The 13,566-nt window shown below is 43.5% G+C and overlaps 1 protein-coding gene across 1 annotated transcript; it reads right to left on the bottom strand.

The window, feature by feature from the left end:
• Positions 1 to 3,585: 3,585 nt before the first annotated feature.
• On the bottom strand, positions 3,586 to 4,834 carry LOC134443756 (uncharacterized). The gene is made up of 2 exons (XM_063193365.1): positions 3,729 to 4,834; positions 3,586 to 3,660 (listed from the first exon to the last, which is right to left on the bottom strand). Exons 1-2 carry the CDS (start codon positions 4,801 to 4,803, stop codon positions 3,656 to 3,658), a joined length of 1,080 nt encoding a protein of 359 aa, XP_063049435.1. The 5' UTR covers positions 4,804 to 4,834; the 3' UTR covers positions 3,586 to 3,655.
• Between the last annotated feature and the right edge of the window lie 8,732 nt (positions 4,835 to 13,566).

Here is a 13,566-nt window from a genome sequence, read left to right as displayed (position 1 = left end):
CCGCAACCTCGCATAGGCTGGAACAGGATGAGCGAAGGGCTGTGAGAATAACACGGGAGGTTGAGGTTGGGGGTACTGTGCATGCGCATAGCAGGCTGGTACCCCTCTACAAGGCACAGACATAAGAGGTGGGGCCTGAGGCTGCATTGGAGGTGGAGGCGTGTACGTAGGTTGTAATGAGGCACAGGAGGGTTGGCCGTAGCCTGGCTTTGGTGCCTCAAACTGTAGGTTGTAAATGCCTTCATGCAGTTCCTCCTCAGGCTTGCACCACACTGGAGGGTCTGGCCATACTTCTTCCTCCTCCTCCTCCTCCTTAGGCTGTACAGCAAGGGGACGACTTGTGTCTGCAGTCCTGCGTGGAGGAGGCAGGTGCGTAGGGTAGTTCGATGCAGGGGCATTGGACTGCCCAATGTCTGTTCTCAGTGAGCGTGCAACCTCTATTAGCGCTTTAATCTCGCTTCGTGCGTTGTTGAGCTCTGCTATCATGCCTCGAAGTGATGTCTTGTTTGGAGCAGCTTAGCGTTCTCCTCTCGGATGGCTCTCAACTCTGATGTGAAGTGGGGGGTTGGGTGTGAGTGTTGCATTTGGGGGTATTCAGGTAGGAGGTCATCGCTGATCAGATCTCTTCCCTGGAGGCAGCTGAGGGCTAGCTGAGGAGGCTCCGTGTGAGCAGCATCCATGGCGGCTACCGGGACGAATCTGTGAGGTTAGGGGACTTGACTGGCCTGAATACAGCCCTCTTGTAGGAGGTGATGAGCCCATGTAATTCACTTCATAATCATCAAGCCAGGAAGGTCGGCGTGTTTGCCATCTGGGACGCACGTCAGGCGACATCGATGGACCACTATTGGGGAGGCTAGATGGCTGGTTCGTTTAGGTATTAGGAGTTATCCAAGATAGGGCATCGGTTAGAATGCCAGGTAGAGGAATTATGAGGAGGCGATGGGATTTTGTCAATAGCTCAGGTTTATATTCTCATATTCTCAAATAAAGTATTCACACACAATTTCAGTGTGTCACACAAGTTCACAGTCTGAAAGGGAAACAAGACAATATAAATAAGAAATAAAGGCACTATAAATACAAAAAGGATCTGCAAATAATAATAAGACAGATAAGTGCCTCTGCTACAATTCAATACAATATAAAGCACAGGCGATTTCCCATAGGCAAACACAGCACAGGCATGCAGCAGACATTACACAGTCTCTGGAGCCTCCTAGTGGCTGAAATCGGTAGCGCAATTCGCCTTTGGCTAAGCCCCGCCTTCTTGGGTTACAGTTGCTAGGTCGGACAGATAAACTTTCTATGCGCTGTGATAACGTGATTAATGCAGTGACTGCATATCGCAGCGGTTGTTCACAACTAAGATAAAATAAAACACTCCTCCATTCATAATGCTTATTTGCTGAACTGTCATGCATCACAGTTGTTTAGCTGTTGTGGGATCTCAAATTCTCACCCTGATATCGATAGGCATATTGTGACCAGTGGCACCATGGTAAGCTAACTCGCATAGCCTAGGCCTATGTCCCTGGCTCAAACTGTAGTTGTTGGATGAAATCACCCAACGTGATGGAAGTTGTCATATTCAAAGCTACCAAATCAATGTGTAACATTAACGTTTGGCCTTTATGTCTTCAATAGCTCAAGAAAATAACGTCCATCAGCTGCTAGTCAAAACAATTGTGATGTGACTGATAGTTAACTTTGCTAGCGCTGTTTCTTCATTAATTAGGTCAAAAAACCAAAATCCTACCCTGAAACAGGTTCATGTGTTGCTTACAACGTTACTGACAAGTTACACGAGAGAGATGGTGGCATGATTAGGGTACACAAAGTACTGTATGTTTGTTGATCCGTGTGCTTTTTAGTCGCGTTTTAGGATGAGACCCTTCAAGCCAGACTATCCAACTGCTGGTGAGCATTAGCCCGGTTTTAGGGAAAGGGGAATGCGATTACCAGGATTGTACAGGTAGCTGTTAATACCTGCTGGGCATTGCTGCCTGTCGCACCTCCTCCGGTGCCCATGGGTCAGCGAGAGAAAATAAGACTTGTGACACAAACATCTTTATTGTATAAATTACTAGACAAACAGGGAATACACATTCACATTCATCATGCATGCACAGGAGGTGCCTTCCTCAACCACCTTCGCAGGTGGCCGTAGCCCTACGCCAGAAGCAGATGTCGTCAGGTGGTGTCCAGCCTTCTCTGCGGTGTTTCGGCCCTGAACCACAACACCGCCAAATCCGGCTAGTGGGCCAACAGTGAGTGGCCAGGCTCACTGCCCATCTACCTCTGGCGCACAGCTCACACCAACAATACATACGTTTCATACATTTGATAAGCATAAAAAATAAATAATTAAAAAACAAAAAACAGTGCTGAGTGAAAGGTGCCGAATGCGCTGAATGCTTACTGACGAGTTGTTTGTGAGGCGGTTGAGCTGTTTGGTGTTCGTTGGCTGCTGGCTGTAACCCCCTTCCAATGCAGCTGTGCTCGGGTGCGTTGGTTGCTGGGGTGACAACAGTGTTGAGTGAAGTGCCGAATGCGCAAGCCGGTTGGGAGATAGGCTTGCTGTTCCCTGCAGCTGCTGTCTGTGGGTAAGGTGTTCTTCCCCCAGTTTCTGTCCTTCCTCCGCAGCCAGAGCCAAAAGCTCCCTTTCTCCGCCTCCTCTGCCAGTTCCTTTGTTGCCTTCTTAAGCTTCCTTCCGGTGACTCCCACGTCCTTTAGGAGGCGTAGAGTCGACAACCCCATAAAGCCTCTGCATCCAACCTCCACTGGGTAGATGGTAGTCTTCCAACCCGCCTCTCGGCACTCAGCAGCCAGCTCAGAGTACTTGGCCTTTTTCCGCTCGAAGGCAGCCTCACTTGGCACGGTGAGTTCAATGAGGGCTACCGCTCTTGCCTTTGTGGACCACGACACTATGTCTGGGCGGAGAGATGTTAAGGTAATCTCTGTGGGAAACAGAAGCTTCCTGTCCAAGTCGACCTTCATGCTCCAATCCTGGCCGGGACTGAAGGGCCTTGATGTTTCTCTTTGCCTGATGCTTCTGATCCCTCCTTCCGCGACAAAGGTGGTGGGGTCCTCTGTCGGCGATGGTATTCTGCTATCCTGTCTGCGCTCCTCCAGTACTTCGGCTAGCTTTCTCAAGACTTGGTCGTGGCGCCATCTGTAGCGGCCTTGTGATAGCGCGATTTTGCAGCCTGACAAGATATGCTGGAGGCTTGCATTGGGAGCATTGCAGAGTGCGCAACATTCCTCATTTCCATACCACTGGTGGAGGTTCCGAGGACAGGGGAGCGTGTCATAGGTTGAGCGTATAAGGAAGCTGAGTCTTGCCTGTGGGATCTTCCACACGTCTGACCAACTGATGTTCCTGTTTGAGATTCCCTCCCAGGTTGTCCAGCTTCCCTGCCGTCCCTGAGACACAGCCTTGATCTTGTAGCGGTCTTCCTCCATCCTCGTCACCTCCGCCACTATTTCCTTCCTTTCCTTTCGGTGGGCCTTGGACCAGAATCTTGGCGCATCTCCCCATCCTAGGCCTGCTCTACCTACCTGCACTCTGCTGATTTCCTTGTGCTGCAGCCGGCTTACAGCTTGGTCGACCTTGGTCTGGGCGTTCCACTTGCGGCCAGTCAGGACCCTGGCGTTAGCCTTCCTGACTGACTCGTCTGTGGACTCCCGAAGCTCAAGGACCAATCTGGCTTTCTCTTGCATGTAACCCAACTGTAGTGACTTCAGTGGTAGTTGCAGTGTATTTCTTCCGAAGAGGCCAGCTTCAGATAGGCAACGTGGCAACCCCAACCACTTTCGTATGAATGAGTTGGCTTTCCCATCCATCTTAGTCACGGTTGATGAGGGGATCTCGCTCATTTTCAGGGGCCACATTATCCTCTGGTAGAGTGTAAACTGGTAGCACCAAACCTTGTACTTCCCAGGGAGTTGGCTTTGGTCGATCCTTGCCAGGCCGTCACATAGCTGTTTCATGACGGTCTTCCCCATCTGTTTATCAGATAGTTCTGCAGTGTACTGCCTCCCCAGGCTTCTGATGGGTTGCTCGGCAAGAAGTGGTATCTTTTCCCCTCTGACAAGAAAGGTGGTGCAGTCGTTCCTGACTCCTTTCCTAAGTGGCAGGCTGCGAGACTTAGAGGGCTTGATCTTCATTCGCGCCCATGACATCAGCTCGTCCATCCTCTTCAGCAGTCTTGCTGTACATGCTGCTGTTTGCAGGAGGGAGGTGACGTCGTCCATGTAGCTCCTTAGTGGGGGAAGCCTCTGACCGTTTGGCAGTTTGATCCCTCCGACCATTTGTCTTGCACCGATGAGAATAATCTCAAATGCTGCTACAAATAGTATCGGAGAAATCGCACATCCCATTGCGATTCCGACTTCAAGTCGTTGCCACCCAGTAGTGAAGTCTTGTATGGAGAAGCACATCTGCAGGTTGTTGAAATACTCTGCTACCAGGGTCTTGACACAGGTGGGCATGTGAAAGAAGTCCATGGCGTAGTTGATCAGTTGGTGCGGGACTGATCCATACGTGTTGGCAAGGTCAAGCCAGATGACGTGCAGGTCAGTCTTCTCTCTCTTTGCCTTCTGAATCTGGTCCCAGATCATTGTGGAATGCTCTACGCATCCAGGGAATCCTGGCACCCCTGCTTTCTGACAGTTGGTATCAATATAGCCATTCTCAAGCAGGTAGCGGGTCATTCTTCTGGCTAGAACTGAAAAGAAGATTTTCCCTTCCACGTTTAGTAGGGCGATGCTACGGAACTGGCTGATGTCCTTGGAGTTCATTTCCTTGGGGATGAAGACTGCTACCGCTCTTTGCCACTCAGATGGAATGATCCTGTTACATCACGGGGAAACTTGCACCTTTGTCACAAATACCCCAGGCACAATTTCCGATCATATTTTAATAATAATACGACCGTTATATCTTGTCCTACTTGAAAACATGCAACTTCAGCATTGAGTTCAATGGAGCGCTGTCAAAACTGTCCGAGGTTTGTCCGAGGTCGTCCTTTTGCTGCGCTGTGATTGGTCAAAAAGCACTTTAGGGCGGGCCTTAGCCAAAGGAGAATTAGAACGAGTGCACGTGATATTAATCTCACGAGGACAAAGGAAAACTTTCACTCGAAATATTCTCGAACAACATCAGGGCAAATAAGTGCTAAACACTAATAGCAGGCAACTTAGAAACATGTAGGAATTATCTCCAGCACATTTCAGGCACATTAGGAAAACATAGGCAACACAATACTTCCAGATTATCCTGACTAACGTTTACAAACGCTTTCACAGTCAAGTAAATGGAAACGGAATACACACAAAATCAGCAGCATGACTTACGTTTCTTCAGCGACTGTGAGGAAAGCTAATGAAGGCTTAAAAACTAAGGCTCCTGAGCCTGTCAGGCTTGGACAGCTCGTTTCTATGAAAGGCAGGTGAAGTAGGAAATAACTAAGAACAGATCAGGAGAATTACCGGACGTTAAAGTAAACATATGCAATAAAAATCCCGTCCCTTTCAACATAGGGTGACCAGGTTTTTGTAGTCTGAAACCGAGACACTTCGCGCGTGACTTAAGGGCAATTTTTAAAGGCTATTTTTTAGATGTAATTTCCTGCATTCTAATCAATTTTAGGGGGAGGAATGGCAAATCACAAATGACTCCTTCAGACTTTCAATACGAGCGCTGGCTGCCATTTAATTGTGGAAGGTAAACATGTAATTTTTTCCATATTGAGCCCAGTCTCGCGAAAAAATCAACTGTAAGCTTCGTGGTGCTGTCACGAGATTGAGAGAAAGGACGAGAGAGAGAACGCGAGTGCCCCAAGCAGCTTGCATTACGGGAGGGGAATTTTTTGTAAATATTTCACGAATGGCGCAAGATACGGTTGCATGTATTGGGTGGCCAAAACCGGGACATAGCCTATTTGTCAGGGCCGTGTCTAGGGGGGGGTGGGGGGGGTGGATGGATTAATGCCCATCCAAGAAAAAAAAGAGAGAGAAAAAAGCAGCCCAATCTGGCAACACTGCTCAACAGACCACTTTCCCCGTTCTCTACACACTGCCCCCCCCCCTCAAGTCCTTCATTCAAGCCACTCCTCCTCAATACAAACAGGCCTACTTGGTCATTAGGTAATTACAAAATAAAATGTATGCTGATTTGTGTTCAGATATGTATATTCCAAGTCCTAAGTGTACTATGGAGTAATTGGGGCATTTATGCTTCCGAAATTATGAATAATCAATATGCAATACGCCATACGTACAGTAGCCTATATAATGACAAATACTTTGTTTTAAAAGAGCAAAATAGCATCTCTGTTTTCTGTTCTACTTTGGGCTTTAACCTAGATGACATGTTGGCTACCTAACAACTTAATTTATTGATTGTTATTTTGTATTTGTGCATGAGTAAGTAGGCCTAGAGGTAAATTGTTTTTTTTCTGAATTTGCTAACAAGTCCTCACCTAGTACTTGTGTCACAAGTTGTATTACAATCAGCTCAGTAATCATTGAGTACATACCGTAGGTTTTTGCCACCCATACCCATTTCTCCTATGGGTAAGGGTGGCAAAAGCCTAATGTTGTCCATCAGCTGTCAGTTTCGATAGCAATTTAAGTACTCAATGATTACTGAGCTAACTGTAATACAACTTGTGACACAAGTACAATTTACCTCTCGGCCTACTTACTCAACACCTACTTAGAAATCATTTCCATTTCATTTGAACTGAAGCCATGTAGCCTTCGTGTGTATTGAGTAATCTGTAATGCCATTCTAAAGATGACTGAAATGCACTCACTATATGGGTGGTTGACGTTTAAGGGCGTAACGCCAAAAAAAAAAAAGTTTTTCAAATTCCTGAAAAAAATGATGGATAAAAATTGGAAAAAAATAGAAAAAAATAAAGCACTTCACCTTATTTTTGCCATTTTTGGGAAAATGTGTCCATCATCAACACATAGCATGTCACACCGCAGGAAAATGGAGTCACACCACAGGGAATTCACTTCATTATGGCAATTTTAATCCTTTTGTATACATGACTGACATCTGAGCTCATGCTAACTTGATAATGATATTGTGTTTAATCTTAATATGTGTTTTCATTAATAAAAAAACTTTTTTTTCCTCCTATAAGAGCAGTCACACCACAGGACACCATAAAATGAACCTAAGCATTGCGTGACAGAAAGATTGCAATATGAAGACATATTTAGAGGTTAAGAGTCACCTTAAACTTCCACAGCACTCTCCAATAACTGAGGTACTGACTGGTTAGGAGCCAGTCTTTAAGACCCTTGTAGTTTGCCTTGCAGCTGCCCATTCACAAACATTGACATACATGTCACCCCACAGGATGCAATTTGTGTTACGAAATTGAACTTGTAGTTAATATAGTATAGTTAGTATAGTCTTGAGTTTTTCCCACATTCACATATCTTAATCTAAAGTTAAGATTTATGCAATCATGCCAAATGCTTCATACATTATTCAAAATGTTGGTTAATTTATATATATATTATTATATATTGTTTCATTAATGTTACAGTCACACCGCAGGAAATTTGACATATAAACCTTTACATAAATCTTAACAAAAACGTTTCTTCTCATCTAAGACTAATATGAAACATAATGTACCACATCTTCTTTCATTGACATTTGTTTTTTTAAAGGAAATAACAGTTTTGTAGGTTTTTAACCAATGTTACGAAAAAACAAGGCGTCACGTCTCCCACCCATATGCACAATGCTACTTGTGAAAATGTAGGATTAGGTGATCTTATGGGTTCTTCATACATATGGAGAGGTCCTGTCCTTTATCCTCTCTCATACAAATAAAACATGCAGAATCTGTTAGTGTTTAGGAAATTAGTGGATGGAGAACCTGCTACCTTGGACATCTGACACTTCCCCATTTAGATGCTGCTGAGCGAGCAGCAGTCGTCTATTCTCACCATAGTTTTAGTGTGGGCAATGCTCATTTTAATTCAGACCAATAATCTTCTCAAATCGTTCACAGTGTTACATTTGCTATCAAGCATGTAAACACAGACTTACCCATACTTTCACACTATGTACATTTTTGCAGTTTCATCAATCTGGTCAAGCAGGCCCCTGCCCTGCTTCATCTCTGCTGAGTTCGGGACTATATTAACATTGTCAGCTAAGTAAAATGTCATGTAATAACAAGGTAATGCATTTTACACAACATGACATATTGTATATGACATGGTAGAGCTTTTTTTTCGAGGGCTCCTAGGCTAGAATTACCACATATTCCCTAAAGAAACACCATGCAAAGTTTGGTGCTTTTGTCACTTCCGTAACGGTAAAACCCTTAACAGCCTCCACTATTACAGCATGCAGCAAGCGCAACGAGGGCTTTAGACACACTAAAAGAAATCAAGAAAAACAATTGTGTTGGTAAATAACGCTTACTTATTTTACTAAAAAAAAATGTGGAATCACTCAATTCTGAGGGAAAAAATAAAAACAAACAAAACAAAACTTCTAGAAATGATTTGCTCCACCTCTGGCTTTTGGAACAACCTGTTGCCTCAAAGTCAACAACAGACACCCCCTGGACCGCATGATAAGCCTGCCTGCCATAGAACAGCTGTCGCAGCTGCGATGTGACACAAGCAGACAAAAGAGAATATGCAAACTGGGGAAAGAACAAGATACCCGTTTCCATACCCAAGAGGATTATTCTTGTTATTTTTTCATTTTAAGCATAATGCGTTGTTTTTACTTGTCTATTTGTACAAAATATTCTTGTGGGGGCATGTTGTACAAAAAAAGAACACATAAACCAGGAAGTAAAGAAAGACATAATGAAAAGCAAAAATATGACCTCAAAAGCATAGGGCATGCAAGAGGAAAACTACACCAATCCCCCCCACCGCACTGCATTTTATATAAGCCTACCCATATGGCTCTGACTCATTCCCATTGTCAATTTATCCACTCAGCTATTTTCTACAAAGCCACACCCAAACTGCGTCTCAGCTTATTTAAACCTTTGGCCTGCACTGTATTGTCTGATCAAGAGCAATGTCACTGCGCATTATAGTATACATTACCTATGTGTCTGATGAATAAAATTTGCATCCTTATATCCTTTCATTGTTGTCTTGCTTGGAGACGGAGTCCTGTTTCACTGCTCTGCAGGGAGAAACAGAGGACACACCCCTCAGCCCTTGCCAATCAATTCAGCGAGAAGGGGAGTCCAAAATGTCTAAATTCTGTGAAAATATAGCCCTCATGCACTCGATTAATTTGTTTAATGTGTGATATTTGATTATTAGGCCATTTTATGACATAGGTGGGCCTGTTCTCCACTTTGTTTAAGGTAAGCGTACCCATTAAGCCCATGTACCCTTTAAGCCCACTTTCAACTTTGAGGTCAATTTAAAGAAAGGGAAAAGGTGAATTTTGTTGTTCATCACCCTATCCAATTAAAGGGTTTAGTAACTAACAAAATGTTTTTTATTGCAAACAAATCACATTTTTTATCGTCAAGTTATTCCCGTCCAAGTGAATCCAGTCTCAGGACTACTGACAAGAAGTTGCTTCAAAACTTTGCTGTTTTGGGACATGTCAGAAATCATAGAATATCAGCTAGTTTAAGTCAAATGTTTTGAAAATACTTTCATATTTAGTAAACTAAGAGGTAAATGTAATGATTTTTATATATATACATGCAGTGTTTTACTAAATTATAGCATTTCCCTTCAAATGGAAAGATGTGTTTTATGAGCGAGCACACACCGATATTTTCTTGATACAACCACACACCATCTTTATCTTACTCTACCGTAAGACTTAAGGTGGTTAGGTATGAATTCTAAGCATATTCCAGCTTGTTTGGCATTGGTCTTTAAAGAAATGCATCATGAAATGTTTTGTGGAGTTGATTATTTCCATAAAATAGCTTTTTGTATAGGCGGGCTTAATGGGTACAAGGTGGGCTTAAATGGTACACCCCATTGAAATGCATGCAAGTTTGCATGCATGCTTATGAAAAATGCCTTTGAGGGACATAAAAAGTGCTGTACAATCCCAAGTTGTTGGTTTAAAAGGCGTAATGTAATGAACTAACAATAATCAATGAGAAAAAATACATTTCTCTGTTTGGATGAAGAATTTTATGAAGTATATTAAGTAAAAGATGCCGTAATATTTAATTAGGTTTTATGCACTATTTTTTGAGCAAATCTTACATTTTTGGTCTGAAACCATTTATGCCATGTAGGCTCCACTGTTTAAACTCAATTCACACACCTCACCAGGTATTTTGATAGAGAAATAACTATATGAGCTTATTTGGAACACAAGTGGGCTTAAATGGTACCAATGGTACCATTTAAGCCCATTCAGACTTTTCACTTTTCTCGTAAAAAATCTTCATATTGTACTTTGAAATATCCATCAACTCAGTGACAAACATTGAGAAGAGAGGTAAATCTTACTATTTAACGAAATATTTCACAAAAAAATGATGTGAAGATGATTGAAAAATAAAGAAATTTAGATTTTGGTGGGCTTAATGGGTACGCTTACCTTACTTTGCCTGCCGAATACAGATCTACCTACAAAATATGGTGTAACCGGACACTGGGGGCTTGTCAGCCAAAGCCATGTCCACTCTAGAACTTTTTTCTCGTTCCATGACCAAAGCAGTGTCCTCCGAATCACCTGACATTATTGTCAATACATGGAGGTAACATAAAAAAAGTTCACAGTAAAATAGTTGGCATAACATTTTCATGCTCGCCTTGGCCTATTCAAAACTAGAGTGTGTTGGCCTGTATCTATTCAAACTTTATAGATAGCTTTGAGAAGCTTCACAGACATAGTTCAATTGTTGTAGAGTGCAGGTTCAAGAGTGGGAGGCAAGGTGTGGGGATTTGCATCTCTATACCTGGCTGTGACGTGCTGTGTTGAGCTGAGTAGGGCTGTGAAACCAGAACGGTTGGCTTTTCCATTGGAAACCTTGCGGCCTTGCAAGAGCGTGGCACCTAAGGCAGCACCTAAGGGACCAGCTGACATGCGGAAGCTGAAAAAGTGTCCACACCAGCGAAAAACACTTGCGGAGTGATTTCTCAGTTTTTCTTGTTATATTTCCCATTGCTTTCACAACTGTCATTCAGCAGGAATGCATTTCTGAAGGTAAAGTGAGCCAATGATGAATACATAATATTGATTGTTTAAATGCACCCTCACTGGCATGTGTGCCGAGGCAGTCCAGCTCAGCCTTTTTTTTATAGCAGTGGTTCCCAAACTTTTTTTCCCTGCGCACCCCCTTGTACATTTGAATGGTTCACGCACACCCTAACTGCCGCACGCCCCACAGAAGCCCAGAAAGCCAGAACAATCCAGAAGCTCAGAATGACATAGCCTGCTCACTTCAGCAGCAGTCTGCTGTGGCATCAGGGTCGTTCGTGACAGCGTTTTTCTCGCCAGGCAGCAAGTTTGCTAGGCAGCGAGCATGCCCACTGTGTCTGCGTGAAGCATCCTGGTTAGAATTTCCGTCCGCGTCGCAGCATATGGGAGTGACCTCTGCACCGCAGTCATATCACATGGCATTAAACCATCGCGGAACAACATTTTTGCTAAGCAGCCGCGCAGTGAGGTAAGAGCTACTGCTCTGGCATGGGACCTCCTCCATGCCGTCAGTAATCTGAAATGAAATGAAAATGAAAAGGGTAACAGGAGGAGTAGCCCTGTCTAGACGCAATCATTTAACCGTTTCTTCCTTCATCCGCAGTTTGTTATGGTGCCTTTTTGAAAGTTCGGCGTGAAGATGTGGGGCGCGAAATCACGCCTCTTGACCAATCAGTAACCTGGGTGTCAATACACTGTGCAGCTCACTTCAGCCAGCAAGCTTGCTTTTGAGCCAAGTTGAGCACAGTCGAAGCACAAAATGTTGGTGGCTGAGTTGAGCTGTACCGAGTAAATATGTGCAATGGAAACGACCCATATGTGGCCTGGGTCTGTCATCTCATGCCCATTGTACCTTCTTGCCTCAATGAATTATTTATCTGGACATTCAAATCTTCTAATCTTTTAAAATATTCTAAAACAGCTTATTACATTATTGATCTGACTGAATGATCTGTTTTCCAACATTACATTTCTCAAAATGTAGGCCCGTATTTGCAGGCACAAAATGAAAGCATGTCTATAAGCTACATGAGCACCAGTAATAACAATAGCGGGTTCCTATATAGGCCTATTAGGCAACATGTTCCTAATAGTCAGCAATGATATAAATTGTTTGGCATCATTTTGGATCATTTAATTGATCACAGAAGATATTTGCCTTGAGAATTTCCGTGATTTTCATTTCCCAAAATGAAACTCATTTGTAGAAACGGTGTAGACCAGACATAGAGTACAAGATTTATAAATAGCCCACATCTGCATTTATCAGTAAATGGAAACTCAGCTGTGCAGTTTGTGGAAATAATGGTGGAAAGTCCTTTATGTCCCATTTCTGTGTACAGACATTGTGCCTTACATACAGCATATACATACCTTACTGGCAATCACATAAAAGATGACTGGTTAATAGCTAATAAACAGATAATTGGGGAAAATGGCACTAATTACACTTATGCATGGTGTGTGTTTCAGGCCTCAGTTTTGGCATCTGAACGCCACATAGGTGCTGCTGCGGTCTCTGACCAGAGTCGTTGCTGGAGGATCAGGTGGCTATGCTAGGAATCTACAAGACATGGTAACACAGTAAATCCTTTGCTTTTCAATGTACTTTGTATATTTCTTATCTTTCTACATACAGTTTTAACATAAAAGAGTCAGCATGATGATGAGGCTCCTCCACAATTGTGCTCCTCATTTTAGCAGTGTGTCTGATAGCCACTGATTATTGATTTCATTTTGACAAGAGCAAAAAAATGTTAGATGAAAGAAAAAAAATGTTAGATGTCATATAATTTGTTTTGTGTTCCTGATGGGTTTTGAGTGAATAGGCCTATCTGCATTAATAGGCTGTGCATTCTGTTATCAGGAAAATGTCCATGCCCTCTGGTTCCTCAAAGCAATACAGGGGCCTAACAATTAGAGATGCACCGGATCCTGATTTTTAGGATCCTGCCGGATACCGGATCGGATCCACTAAGATCCTGCCGGATCCAGAACCGGATACCGGATCCTACGAAAGGGTTGAAACACATAGCCTACTCGGACGCGTGGTCCCTTTTTATTACGTTGGCTCAAACTATTTTTTAGACTCATAGGCTTACTGCCACACTGCCTGACACAGCCGCTTCCAAAGGGCTTTCACTCTATGCAGCAATTGGGGTTGTGAAAGACTGACTGAAAAGCCAAGGCTACGTAAAAACTAGAGATGCACCAGATTCTGATTTTTAGGATTCTACCGGATACCAGATCCACTGCTTTAAGATCCTGCCGGATCCTGTGAAAAACCCTATTATCCTGCCGGATCCGGAACCGGATCTTGGATCCGGTGCATTTCTACTAACAATAATAGCTGGGAATGTTTGCAAGGTGCTCCC

Source organism: Engraulis encrasicolus, unplaced genomic scaffold (genome assembly GCF_034702125.1).
Source record: "Engraulis encrasicolus isolate BLACKSEA-1 unplaced genomic scaffold, IST_EnEncr_1.0 scaffold_368_np1212, whole genome shotgun sequence".
Lineage (NCBI taxonomy): Eukaryota > Metazoa > Chordata > Actinopteri > Clupeiformes > Engraulidae > Engraulis > Engraulis encrasicolus.
Note: the sequence above shows the minus strand (reverse complement) of the source record. Positions and strands in the feature narration are given on the sequence as shown.